Consider the following 15074-nt stretch of genomic DNA (forward strand, 5'->3'; position numbering starts at 1 on the left):
AAATAATTTTAAAAACTTCATTGAAAAAAATACCTTATTTTTGTATACATAGAGGTTTGGATTTCAAAGAGCAACGCTTTTTTAAAGTATTTAAAATTCCTCTTCATGTTAATCAGTGCATTGTCATCTTGAGGGGAAAAAATACCTTGGCAAGATACAAGTCCCCTAAATTGACTCCAGATTGGTTATCTAAACATGCAATTCAAATAACATTTGCTTGTAGCCTACTTGAGATAAAGTATGTTGGTGTTTTCATCATTAATGGCTGTAATATTCCCAACAAAACAAACATAGATGATGTTGGCTTTATGTGCAATGGATTTTGTTCCTAGGATGTAGATAAAAACAAAAGCAAAAAAATTACTCAAAACCAGTGTATAACTTCACCTGCCACAGAGGAGATGTACAAATTGGGAAGTATTGCATATGTATCCATTGCTAATTCCTTGGTCTTAAAACATGGGATGGATTTGGCTTTCAGTTATTAAAAAAAAAAAAAATCAGATTGAATTGTTCTCTGCACTCAGAATAATGAAAGGAGTTGAGAATATAAGAATGGGCAATTAAATGGAGCCCCTGTGTACACTTACCCTAATTATAGAACTTTTCATACAAACTGTTCTTAACAGTGTTGATCCTAAGCTGTGGTATGTTTATTCCTTGTACCTTGGAAGATATTAGAGTTGTCACAAAACTCATCTTAAACTATGATTTCTTTAGGATGAGCAATTCAGCAAATACCCATTAACTTACACCATATCCACAGGCACCGTGCCAAATATGGGTTGTCGGAGGAAAGACTGCATCAGAACCACCTGGGACACTTAAAAATATATGCCTCGAATTCTCCCCCAGAGATGTTGATGCTGTAGGTCCGAAGTCATGCCATAGAATCTGTGCATTCTCCTAGATATCCATGGTTAGGAATCAGTTTAGAAGAGTAGTTTTCACCTGGGGCAACATTTGGCAATGTCTGGAGTTTTTGGTTTTTACAACTGGGAGGGGGTGTGTGCTGCTGGCATCTAGCAGGTAGAGGCCAAGGATGCTGGTAAATATCTTCAGTGCACGGGAAACAAATGCCTACACAAAGTATCCAACCCAAAATGTCAGTAGTGCCAAGGGGGAGATGTACTAGTCTAAAGAATATAAAGACACCTCCCTACAAGGTCCATAATTAAGGTGAATAAAACATACACAAAAATTTCCTTTATAATTGAATAAAAAGTCACTAGCTTAAAGAATCAAATACAGAATTAAGCATAAGTTCTTTACCTCAGGATTTTGGTTATTTTACGGTATGACTAGAGACCTTCTAGTTGAAAAAGTTTGTGAGTGAAATTTGAAGAATTATCTGCAACTGATAGGATATCTGTAATGGGAGTGACCTGGATAGGTTATGCCTACTCCAAAAAAAAAATATTAAAAATTTTTCATTGATTCTGAAATGTTAATAAGGAAAAAAAAGTTTACTAATGGACAACAGAAATTATTTTTTTTTTAAATACTGGTTTGAAGTGAAAATAGGACCACTTCCAGAAATGCCATTCAAACAAGTTAAGTCAATTAAAATGTAGGAAGAATTCGGGGCACCTGGGTGGTACAGTGGTTAAGCGTCTGCCTTCGGCTCAGGGTGTGATCCCGGCGTTATGGGATCGAGCCCCACATCAGGCTCCTCTGCTGGGAGCCTGCTTCTTCCTCTCCCACTCCCCCTGCTTGTGTTCCCTCTCTCACTGGCTGTCTCTATCTCTGTCAAATAAGTAAATAAAATCTTTAAAAAAAGTAGGAAGAATTCACATGATATTCATGGTTTTGTCCCCTTTTTGTCCTCCTGTTTTACTCTTACACATTCTTTCCTAGTTTTAGATCATCCTCGGAGATCAGAGTCTCAAAAGCTCATGTACAATAAATTACTGAAAGTTATTTTGGTTGTGCTGTCAATGCAACCAAATTGGATTAATAATGAAACCAATTAAATCTTCAGATACCTCCGCTGGCAATGATAAACGTTTAATTTCCAGAGAGAAATAAGGTTAGCTGTGTAGAACACCTTTTATAATCACAGTGATAACCAGATTTTCAAACACTGGGAGATTCTTCTATTTTGTTGAAGAACAAGCAACAGAATGATTTAATCAAAATAATAACAAAAGAATCCTTTTTTCTTTTTTTTTTTAAAGCCGTCTCCTGTATGTCTGATAACCAGTCAGCAGAAATGCTGGAATGCCTCAAGCAGACAAATGGCATGCCTCCCCTTGTACAAGAATGCACAGTCCCATGTCGAGATGACTGCACCTTCACGATTTGGTCCAAGTTTACACCCTGCCCCACAAACTGTGAAGCAACCCGAAGTCGACGGCGACAGCTCACAGGTACGGTATGCTTTCCATTTCTTAGCTTCAGACAAGGGATGTACTCCTAAACCTGCCAAAGAGAATGGAAGCTCCAGAAGGACTAGAAATTGTATCGGGCCTCTCCTTTTCCCAGCCCTTCCCTAACATTATGTATCTTCTGCACCTGTGCCTGGCACATAGTATGTACTGAACTAATACTTGTGAAGTGAATTATGTGAACCATTCTATAGCTGTGAAGTTCCTCTCTATGGCTTTCTAATCTTTACAGTGGTAAATGGCAACATAGCCACCCACTACGTCGGAGTAGCTAATGGCAAAGTTTCTGGTATTTGGTCATGCCAGGAGCTCAACAGGGTTGAAAGCAGTGACTGATTTGTAAAACACAACAAAGGCAAATGTAATCTATATCATTCTTTTTTGCCATTATTTTACAAGCAACTTGACATTTTAAAATTTTAGTAGCGTAAGATAAAAGTCAGATTACATATATCGGTTCTGCTTTTGTGGCGTGTTGTTTTGGTTCTATTTACATCCGTGCAATTGAATGGAAATTAAAGCAATTAATAGTTTAATCAAGGCGCTGGAGCAATTTTTACCTGTAATATACAAATAATTGATGCAGTCTAATGTATTGTACTACTTGTCTAGATAAATACCCCACAATTTCTTTTAGTTGTATTTGAATATGCAGAAAACTTAATTTAGGTACTAAAGACCCAAAGGAAAAATGCTAAAATAATCACTGGGATAATAGAATTGTTGACATTGAAGAATTAAGCACAGAAGACCATTTGTTATAAGCAGTTCGAGTGCTAATTCTCTTGGTTTCAAATTCCCTTTGTTTGAATGTATGGCTTACAAGATTATGTTTTAAATTTAACTCATGCTAATGGATTTACTTAATCGATGAGAGCCTTTAACAAGGTTTCTGCACACAAATCAGAAGCCCATTCATGAGGGTAAGTCAAATATAGAATCAAATGGAAACAACAAAATATATTGTACTTTGTGCTCTCTTCTACAAAAAACTGTGCAAATATAACTTTGTGCAACATTGCTTGTGTTTCTAAGGTGAAACAAGTTCTTGGAATATAATGGGGTAGAATGTGTTTGGAGTAATTTCAAGTTCAGGGGTAACAGTAAAACTTGGTGTGCGCATTTGTACCTACAGCTTCAGAAGCCATCATTCTGGCAATTCTCTTTATCTTTGATATGAGAATTTCCTTTAGAGGGAAAGGAAGGTTTTAATTAGTGGCCAGTTTTCTTTTCTTGAGAGTTTACTAATGGTATTTTAGACCTGCAAATTGAGAGTGGGATTACTGGAAAAACCCAGGGTATTTATTGAATTAGTACAGCTTGAAAACTAATGCATTTGGCTTACTTAAAATACACTTTTTATGTAAATATTGGAAGAACCATTGTACATTTTTCTGCAGACTCTATCCCAAGAATTACTCCTCTTAAAAAAAAAACACACTACTTAGAATTTTTCTAAATTATTGGTTATGATTTTTGCTGGACGATTGATCTTTGTTTCTTCACGTCTTGGAAACACCTTAATTAGGTTGGTCAACTTTATGAAACACAAGAGTTGTAGGAAGAAAAATCAACAATTCTGTACTGTGTGTGCAGTGAGAAGTAGTGAATTGTAATTTTTTCACTTAAGACTTATTTTTACTGTTGTGGCACTCTGCTTGTATTTTGGCGTCTCACGTGTAATTTGGTGGTAAACTTCAGTCCTCTCTAACCTGAAGGGCACTACAAGGCATGGACTTAGCCTGTAAGACTGTGTGATTCTCTTTAACAAAGACACATAACGAAGCCCAGACAAAAATACAGGCCACTCTATGGAGTAAGGGACCATCTAGTGAGTTCTTTTTTCCATTTTTAACAAGAGACTTGAATTCAATATCTGGATATCCTGGGTGTTGTACCCAAACTAGATCATCATATAATTACCATCACGAATGGTAATTATAGTGACAGTTTATACACTGCTGAAAATAATCTATTAAGCAGATTTTAGGTTAATATACAAAATAACTGAATAAATAAAACAATTTAATACATACTTGTAGTTTTACGTTCTTGTGGGAACAGTCAAAAATTTCCCTCTGACTTAAGGGGGGGAAAGGTCTTTACAGTTGTATTAGGGATTGTTTGTTTTAGCTTGTTTTTTAGTAGTAAACTCCTGAATCCAAAGGTTAATGCTGATTTTTTCTTTTACTATAATGTAATCAAAGTAAAGGACCACTAATAATTTGTTTCTCATTTTGAGAACCATTTCTGTATTAACTTAAATCCTTCTTCAGTGATGTCATGTAATTAAGATTATCCCAAATACAGAGACCACATAGAGAATACTTGTTCTGCCAGCAACTGTTGGTTGCCTTGTAGATGAATATTTTTCTTCCTACTGTCTCTTGCTCTCTCTCACTTAGTCCTTTTGTCTTCTCTTTCTCCCCCACTCCACTTTTTTAAACCTCCTTTTCTTAATGAACATTTTTCTTGACCACTTATGTGTGCTAGGGCTTAGAAATACTAGTCAGGAATAGACATGATCCTAATTTAAGAGCTTACAGTGTAATAGAAGATGGAGATTTTATTACAATGAAAACATAGTATAGAACTTAAGACAATAGCTGTTATATTAGTGCTACATTAATTTATTGCTGCTTTAACAAATTACCACAAAACTTAGTGCCTTTAAAAACAACACAAATTGATTATCTCACAATTACGTAGGTCTAAAGCAAACTTCAGTTTCACAAGGCTGAAAACAAGATGTTGGTGGAACTGCATGCCTTTCTGGAGGCTCTACGGGAAAATGTTTTTTTGTTTTGTTTGTTTTTGTTTTTCTTAGCTTCTAGAGGCTATCCACATTCCTTGGCTCATGACTCTTCTTCCATCTTGAAATTCAGTAACATTGAGTCTGACTATTCTTAGTCCTTAAGGTTTTCTAATTGTAAAACCATGTGATTAAGTTGGACCCACCCAGATAATCCAGAATAATCTTCTCTCAAGGCCCATAATCCTAGTCACATCTACAAAGTCCATTTTGCCATATAAGGTAGCATGATTATAGGTTCCAAGAACTGGGGTGTGAACATCCTTGGAAAGGCATAGTTTGTTATAGAATAAGGAAAGTACAGAAGACTACCTTTTCCGTACTCTGAGATGACAAGTCCCAAGGATGGCTTTCTGGCAGGGGTAAGGTATTAGTTTGGACCTGAAGGACGAGTAGGCATTAAGTAGACTATGCAAGGAGGTTGGAACTTAAGGTTTCTGGCGTAAGAACTGCAAAGACCAGAAACCAGTGAGGAATTTCCAGGAACTGAAATATGCTCAGTATGTCTAGCTTGTAACATGCCAGAGGCAGAATGGCACAACATAAGCAGGTGGCAGGTCCTAATGATCTCAGTACTGTGGAGCCTTGATGACCAAAGCAAGGGGTCTAGAATTCATTCCATGAACTAGTAAGTCACTGAAGAGTTTTAAGTAGATGAATGATGTGATCAGACTTCCATCTTTGTGAGCTGCTTCTAGCTGCAGTGTGGAGAGAAGATTGAAGGGAATCTGAAGGACAATGGCAATAAAATACTAGAAGAAGCCGTTGTGGGGATTTAAGCTGGAATTTTGGAGATGGGCTAAATATGTGTGGTATTGGTCAGAATGGAAACAAAGACGGATTTAAGAGCTGCTTAATCATTTGAAATGATAGATCTTTGTCATTAAACAGATGCAGGTAGTACAACAGAAGTCAAGTGTGACATTTTAGATTTTGACTTGGTCATGTTGCTGTAATTGGGGAAATGAAGATGGAGAAAGGTAGGCCCTGTGAAGGTGTGAAGAGGTTGAGTATGGATTTTGCCAGGTTGAGTTTGATTGGCCCTTTAGGTTCCAGTCTGTGGCTCAGAAGCTTGACCAAGAAATCTAGAATGGAGATAATAATTAGGAATTTAAGAGAGATAGAGAGTTCTTTAAACTCCGAGTGAAGATAATGGATCAGAAAAGAAGAGGACCTAGGGCAGTGCCCTGAGAAACCCCATCAGTTAAGAGATGTAGAGAGGGGAAACAATGCAATAAACCAAATTCGATATTCCCAGAGGAATGGCGGGGGTGAGGGACAAAGATGTAAGATACCCTGGAATTTGGGAAGGCTATTTCAACAATGATGGCGTGGTCAACATTTTGAACAATCATTGAAAGATTCAGTCTGAAGGATAAGGTATAAAGATATTCCATGGCTTCATTTGTTTGATTACTTTGTTAATAGTAGGAAAGAAGAGGTAGACTCCGACTCCAGGCTTAAACGAGTTGAGAAGAGAATAGAAATTGGAGACATGGAGACAGCAGTTTTTTTGGTTTTTGGTTGTTTTGTTTTGTTTTGTTTTACGGACACTTAAGAGGCACCAGAGATTTGGGTATGTTAAGTGCTGGCAGGAAGAAACCAGTTACCACGCATGGACCTTTCAACCAGTAAATTCTCACAGCCATGACAGAGTCTGTGTTTCTCAAACTTTTTTCTCGTTAAGTGCTCTCGTTAATGGTAAAGGTGAATGAATACATCCTCCCAAAGAGATAGTGGCAAGGCTGAAGCTCCTGCAAGATCATTTCAGACCTGCAGGAGTCCTTATTTATTGTGGCCATAAGCAACATGTCAGACCATAGAGCCAATCATCCAGGCAGCAACTATAAAATTGTGTATAAACTATTTGAAAATGAGATAATATCCCATGCATCAGCTTGAATCAAGCATTTCTAAAACCCCTATAAACACTGGGAATAAAGCAGCCTACTTCATTTTTTTTTTATAACCAGCCAATACTCTAGCTGACGACTTACTAATGAGGAAAAAAAAAATCTGATCTATTAGAAAATTTTTAGGAATCTAGTGGAAGTGTGTTGGCAGGAGAGTTGAATCAAGTTACATGCTGACTTGAAATCCCATTAAACATGATTATGAAGTACTCAGAGCAGTGGGAAATGATTCTGCATTCTCATTACTCAAAGACAGGATCACAGCTAAAAGGTCCATCAAAGTCAGCTGATTAAGGTGAAGCCCTATTCTAGAATACTTAAGTTAAAAAGGTCTCTTCAAAGTGGAAGCCACAGCTTTTTCTCAGATTAAATTACCCAACATTATTTGAGCGTTTATTTCCTTTTCTTATGTCAGCATTTGTGAGCTGCCTGATGGCAAGGACCAAAATAAGTTGTACTTTATCTGCCATACCCCGAGTGACGCCAAGCCTCACTTCAGGGCCATTGTATGGGAGGATATTATTTTGTTCTTTGAATAAATAAACTGTTTCCAAAAATGTACGTCAAAAAGACAATGTTAGTATTTCCAGTGTTTTGTTGGTTTCCCTGGAAACCATTAATTTCAAGGAAAACTGAGACAAGGTAATCTGTTCTTACGAACAAGTTATAGGAAAAATCGTAATAAAAACTTTCTAGTTGTTGAATCACTATAGCAAATATCTTTTAGTTTTTTTTTTGCCACTATCAATATAAAATCAATTTTATTTTCAAATTACCTTTATTTTTTTTTTAAAGATTTTATTTGACAGAGTATAAGACGGGAGCAGCGGGAGAGGGAGAAGCAGCCTCCCTGCTGAGCAAGGAGTGCAACGTGGGGCTTGATCCCAGCCGAAGGCAGACACTTAACCAACTGAGCCACCCAGGCGCCCCTCAAATTAACTTTAATTTCAGTTACTTTGAGAGTTGCTTCAGTTGTCCTAGGATTTGCTTTCATGGTGTTAAAAAAAAAAAAAAAATTGGAGAAGGGCAGGGGAAGGCTGTATTTGACATTTAGTAAATAAATGCTAGTAAAGACAATAATGTGACTTAACCAAACAGATGTGAAATTAATATATCACTGTCTCTTTTTTGGAACAGGGAAAAGCAGGAAGAAAGAGAAATGCCAGGACTCTGACCTGTACCCTCTCATAGAAACAGAACTATGCCCTTGTGATGTGTTTATATCTCAGCCTTATGGAAACTGGTCAGATTGCATTCTTCCAGAAGGCAGAAGAGCGTCTCAACGAGGATTTCGGGTACAAGGAGAAGGCAAAGAATGTGGAAAAGGCATGCGTTTTCGAGCAATAGCCTGCTCCGATAAAAATGGAAGACCTGTTGACCCCTCCCACTGCAGCAGCTCTGGTAAGGAGATGGCTGAGGAGTAACAGATGGGAATAGACACCGAGAGTCCAGGAGGTGTATCCAAGGTCTAGAATGAGGGGCTTTGTTCTTTAATAGTTCTTTGTTAATAACACGCTGTCTTTCATAAAATACAGGCATTTGGAATGCACATACCCACATGTCACCGATTATTTGGAATGTGATTATTTTGAATCTTTGACTCACCTCACTCTATACTTCACTTTGGGCCACTTAACTGTGGATGAGTGCAGTTGCTCTACTTCATTGGAAAAGCCATATTTAATACAAAATATATTTTGTGGTGTTTTTTGGTGCTCTGATCATACATATAGAAAGCATCAAGCCTTGAATTTCTTCTAAGATAGTTGACAAATTACCAAAGAAAACTTTTATTTTAAATGTTTTATAATGCAATATATAAGTATACCCAAACTAATAGAATAAAACTGTGGAAAAAAGCCATCTGGGAGAATTTTGTGAGCTGTTATTCAGGGAGAAAACTGCCTTTTTTGAACCTTGGGAGAATTTGAAAAAGATGGGTGAATGGGGAAAAGAATGAGATTAAATACAGTCGGGATAATTGTTGATTGGAGGGGAGGGTGTTGAGACTAATGATTACAATGGAACTTAATGAATTTCATACTCTAGTTTGTAGCTTTATATATATTTATATAATATATATAATATATAATATATATTTATACATTTAAATATATAAAAATACATATAAATATATAAATCTATAAATATATATGTATTTATATATTTATAAATATATGTTAAATATATATATATTTATAAATATATGTTAAATATATATATTTATAAATATATGTTAAATATATATATTTATAAATATATGTTAAATATATATATTTATAAATATATGTTAAATATATATATTTATAAATATATGTTAAATATATATATATTTATAAATATATAAAAAAAGACAAATGATTAGGAATTTTACAGAGTACATGAAAGAATTCTTGTTTGGCAAACTCTGGAAGGAAAAGACTTTGGTCTCTGTCATCAAAGTCTTATGTTCTAATAAGCTTTCTCAATAATAATAATAATGGTAAGTTGAATTCAGTTCTGTTAGAGAAGTCAGGTGAATGACAGTTTGTCTTCATTGCCAGTGGATTAGCTGTTCTTTAAGATATTCCTGTATCCTCATATGAATGTAACGTAAGGCTTAATAACTTTCTAATTGGTGATATCATTGCTCTGCTTCCTTGGGTTACTCTATAAAATTTTTCTTCAGAGATTTGACTCAGAGAAACATTAAACACATCAGAAGCAAGTTGTGGACCCATTTTATGGAAGCCAAAGCTAGTTGACTTTAATTTTTGTTTTTTGTTTTTTTATATATATATTGGTTTATTTTCTAAAAATTGATTTTCGTTCTTCCCATTGAAATGCGTTTGACTTACAATGTTGTGTAAATGTAAGGTTACAACATGTCAGTTTGTTTTTTATGTGGTAGTGATTGCCATTGTAGTGATACTTAGCACCATTATCACATTACGGAGTTATTTCTTAGTGGTTGGAGTAATGAATGAAGTTCGTCTCTTAGCTAGTTTGATTATAATGCAATATTGGTGTGTATTCACTGTACTGTGCATTAAATCTCTAGGTCTTACGTACTATTCATTGTAAATTTAAACAGTTTAATAACATCTGTCCTCTCCACCCCTCCCCACCCCTCATCTCCTGGTAACCACCATTCTGTGTTTACAAGTTTGACTTCTTTAAATTGACACGTAAGTGATATCCTACAGTATGCGCCTTTCTCTGACTTACCTTCTTTAGTGTAATGTCCTCAGGGTTTATCCATATTGTAACAAATGGTAGGATGTCCTTTCTTATGGCCAAATATTTCATTTTTTATGTATGAGATAAATATTTATCATATATAGATCACATCTTTATCCATTCATCTGTTGATGGGCACTTAGGTTGTTTCTATATCTTGGCTATTGTGGAAAATGCTTCAATGAACACAGAAGTATATATATTTCTTGGATACCCTATTTTCATTTCCTTTGGATATATACCCAGATGTGGGATTGCTGTATCCTATAGTAGATCAATTAATTTTTTTAGTAACTTTAATATTGTTTTGCATAGTGGTTGAACCAATTTACATTCTCACCAACAGTGTACCAGGGTTCCCTTTTCTCCATAACCTCCTCAACACACATTATTTCTTCTTAATTATAACCATTCTAACAGGTAGATGGTGTTATTTCACTGTGATTTTGAGCTGCATTTCCCTGATGGTTGGTGATGTTGAGCATCTTTTCATGTACCTGTTGACCATTTGGATGTCGCTGGGAAAATGTCTGTTTCTCTGCCTATTTCATAATTAGATTGAATGTGTTCTTTGTATATTTAGGATATTAACCTGCTATTGGATACATGGTTGGCAAAAAATTTCTCCCACTCGCTATGTTGCCATTTCATTTTGTTGATTGTCTCCTTTGCTATGCAGAAGCTTAAGTTTGATGTAGTATTGTTTGGTTTTTTGTTGTTCTAGTGATGAATCTAAAACATCATTACCAAAACCAGTGTTAAAGAGATGCTTCACTAAATTTTTTTTCTAGGAGTGTCCTGGTATCAGGTTTTCTATTTAATGCTTTGATGTATTTTCTGTTAATTGATGAATGCTGTAAAATAGGGGTCCAATTTCCTTGTTCTTCTGCATTGCTCTCCCAACACCATTTGAAGATATCGTTTCCCCACTAGGTGTTATTTCTTCTCTTGTCAAGTTTTAGTTGGCTGAAAATGCATGGGTTTTATTCTGAGCTTTCGATTCTGTTTCATTGGTCTGTGTTTCATTTTTATGCCAGTAATACTGTTTTTATTCCAACAGCTTTGTAGTGTAATTTGAAATCAGGAAATGTGATACCTCCATCTTTGTTCTTGGATTTGCTTTGGCTATTTGGGGTCGTTGGTGGTTTCATTTCTCTATTTATGTGAAGAATTATGCTTTGAATTTTGACAGAGATTACACTGAATCTATAGAAGGCTTTAGGTAGCATGAACATTTTAACAAAATGCTTCTGATCCACGAACACAAGTGGTTTTTTCCATTTGTTGTATCTACTTCAATTTTTTTCAAGGAAGTTTTGTAGTTTTCATTGTACAGATCTTTCACTTGGATAAATTTATTACTAGGTATTTTATTGTTTTGGTGCTATGGTGAATGGGATAATTTATTTTTCAGATACTTCATAATTAATGTATAGTAACTTAAATGATTTCTGTATGTTGATGTTTTATATCTTGGAAGTTTACTGAAGTTGCTTAGCTTCAACAGTTTTTTGGTTGAGTCTTTGATATTTTCTATACACAAAATATCAACTGCAAATAGTGACAATTTTACTTCTTTCTGATTTGGGTGCCATTTTTTTGGTTTTAATTTCTCTAGCTAGGACTTCCAGTACTGTATAGAATAAGAGGTGACAGTAGGCAATCTTGTCTTTTTCCTGTTCTTAAAGGAAAGCTTTCGGTTTTTCAACATTGAATATAATGTTAGCTAAGAGTGTCATATATATGGCCTTCATTATGTTTTGGTATGTTTCTTCTATACACAATCTGTTGAGGGTTTATATTGTGAAAAGTTGTGATGTTTTGTCACATGCTTTTTTGGCATTTATTGCAATGATCATATGTTTACCTCTTATTCTATTAAAGTGATGTATTACATTTATTGATCTGTATGTTGAATCATCCTTGAGTTGAAGGGATTAATCCTACTTGATCATAGTGTATAATGTTCTTCATTTCAGTCTCCAAATATTTTAATTTTTTCATCTATTTTCATAAGTAATATTCTATAGTAGTCTTGTAGTGTCCATATCTGGCTTTGGCATCAGGCTAATGCTGGCCTTGTAGAAGGAGATTGGAAGTGTTTCCTCCAGTTCATCCCCGTGCTCCCCCCCCCCCCCCCGCCCCACTGCCCCAGAGGAATTTAGAAGAATTGGCATTAATGTTTTTCTTAAATGTTTGGTAGAATTCACCAGTGAAGCCATCTAGTCCTGGGATTTTCTGTGTTGTGAGGCTTTGATAACTGATATAATCCCTTTACCCATTATTGGCTTGATCAGATTTTTCTAATTCAGTCTTGGTAGGCTGTGTGTTTCTAGAAATTTGGGTCTTCTAGATTATATAATCTTTTGGCATGTAATCATTCATAGTAGTCTCATGATTCCATGTATTTCTGTGGTATCAGTTATAACATCTCTTCTTCCTATTCTAATTTTGAGTCTTTTTTTCTTAGTTTAGCTAAAAGTTTGTCAATTTTGTTAAAAAAAATAAACTTTCATTGATCTTTCCTGTTTTTCTGATCCCTGTTACATTTACTTCCCCTGTGATCTTATTTCCTTCCTTCTGACAACTTTGGACTTAATCTGTTCTTTTTCTAGTTGTTTGAGGTATTGGGTTAGTTTGAGATCTGATTTCTTAATGTATCCATTTATTGCCATAAACTTGCCTCTCAGAACTATTTTTGCAGGGTCTCATAGGATTCAATAGGTTGTTTTTCCATTTTCATTTGTTTTGAGTTAACTTTTTTTTTCTCATTTTGTTTGTCATTTCGTTTTATTTTATTACTATGTTCAATTAAGTTAACTTTTAACTTTGTGATTTCCCTTTTGATTTCTTTGACCCATTGGTTGTTCAGAAGTTTGCTGTTTAGTTTCAACATATTTGTAGACTTTCCAGCTTTTTCTTACTGATTTCTAGTTTCATACTGTTGTGGTCAGAAAAGAAAATTGGTATGATTTCACTCTTAAATGTTGGTAGGTATTGTTTTGTGTCCTATTCTGTGTTCTATCCTGGAGAATGTTCCATGTGCACTTGAGGAAACCATATATTCTTTGAAATCTTAAGCAGATTTTTCTGTTAGATGGAATGTTTATATATATATAATGTATGTATGTCAGTCTGTTTGTCTAAAGTATGGTTCGATTCTAACATTTCCTTGTTTTTTTTTTTTTTTCCCCTGTTTGGGTGATCTATCCATTAGAGACGGTGTGGTGTTCAACTCCCCTACTATTGTTATATAATTGTATATTTCTCTCTTCAGATTTGTTAGTATTTATTTAATACACTTAGGGGCTCTGATAATGGATGTGCATACATTTATGAATGTTACATCTTCTTAATATATTTACTCCTCTATTCTATAAACTTGGTTTCTTGTTTTGTTTTGTTTTTGTTTTGTTTTGGCTTGGTCTATTTTGTCTAAGTATTGCTACCCCTACTTTCTTTTGGTTTCTACTTGAATGAGATATATTCTTTCCCTTCAAAATTTGAGTGTGTGTCTTTAAAGGTGAGATGAGTCTCCTGTAGGCATCATATGATTGTTTTGTTTCTCTATCCAGCCATTCTATACCTTTTGACTGGTGAATGCAACCCATTTATATGTAGAGGGATTACTGATATGTAAGGACTAATCACTGCCATTTTATTATTTGCCTTCTGGTTGTTGTGATCTTTCGGGTATTTTTGCTTTTAGTGCCTACCCTTGTAAATTGGTCCTTATCCACGGTGATATGCTCTGTCTTTCCCTTTTTAATGTTGATGAATCTACTCCAGATTTTTGCTTTGCAGTTATGATGAAGCTTAAAACTTCTCACAAATAAAACTGTCCATTTTGTGCTGATAATAACTAATCTCCATTTGCCTATAGAGTTTCTACCTTCACTCCTCCTTTGTATATATCTGATGTCACAGTTTACCTCTTTTATGCCTTATGCTTTTATGCTATTTAACAAATTATAGTCACTATGATTATCTTTAATAATCTTTAACTTTTATACTATAGTTCAGTGGTTAACACATTGTAGCAGAGTTAGTTTTCTAATTCTATTTTTCACCTTTATCGGACTGTTCTGCACTTTGGTATGTTTTCCCATCTTTGATTAACATCTTTTCATCCCACCTTGAATTCCTTTCAGCATTTTTTGCAAGTCTGTTTTTGGTGAACTCCCTCAACTTTTCTTAGTTGGAGAAAGCCTTTATTTCTCTCTCCTCTCTAAAAGATAACTTGCAGGTAAGGTATTCTTAGCTAGAAGTTTTTACCTTTCAACACTTTGAGTATGTCATCTATGTGTCATCTACTCTCTCCTGGCCTGTAGAGTTTCTGCTGAGAAATCTGTTGAGGGCCTAATGGGGGTTCTTTTATAAGTAATTCCTTCCCCTGGTTGTCTTTAAGATTCTTCACCATTGATATTTTTGGCAGTTCCGATATCATGTGTCTTGGAAAAGACATTTTTGCTTTGAGATAGTGCAGTCTTTTATCAGCTTCCTGGACATGTATATTTAAGTCCTTCCTTAGGTTTGGGAAGTTCTCAGCTTTTGTTTCTTTAAACTCTGTCTACTTTTGCCATTCTTCTCCTTCTGTACACCAATTTTATTCTGATCAAATCCAAAGCTATCATAATTTACTTTAAGTTTTTATTTATTTATTTTTTTTTCTTAGTGAGCATGTGCTCACACTGAGGAGTGGAGGGGCAGAGGGAGAGAGAGAATCTTAAACAGGCTTCATGC

At 35.1% G+C, this 15074-nt stretch overlaps 1 protein-coding gene across 1 annotated transcript in view; it reads left to right on the top strand.

The window, feature by feature from the left end:
* The window catches only part of THSD7B (thrombospondin type 1 domain containing 7B), a 576660-nt gene that overhangs the window by 341953 nt on the left and 219633 nt on the right, over positions 1–15074 (top strand). Inside the window, exons 12-13 of the mRNA XM_057306371.1 lie at positions 2178–2369; positions 8250–8513. Coding sequence (XP_057162354.1) covers positions 2178–2369; positions 8250–8513 — 456 coding nt within the window. The remainder of the gene's footprint in view (positions 1–2177; positions 2370–8249; positions 8514–15074) is intronic.

This window comes from Ursus arctos, unplaced genomic scaffold, assembly GCF_023065955.2.
Source record: "Ursus arctos isolate Adak ecotype North America unplaced genomic scaffold, UrsArc2.0 scaffold_1, whole genome shotgun sequence".
Taxonomy (NCBI): domain Eukaryota; kingdom Metazoa; phylum Chordata; class Mammalia; order Carnivora; family Ursidae; genus Ursus; species Ursus arctos.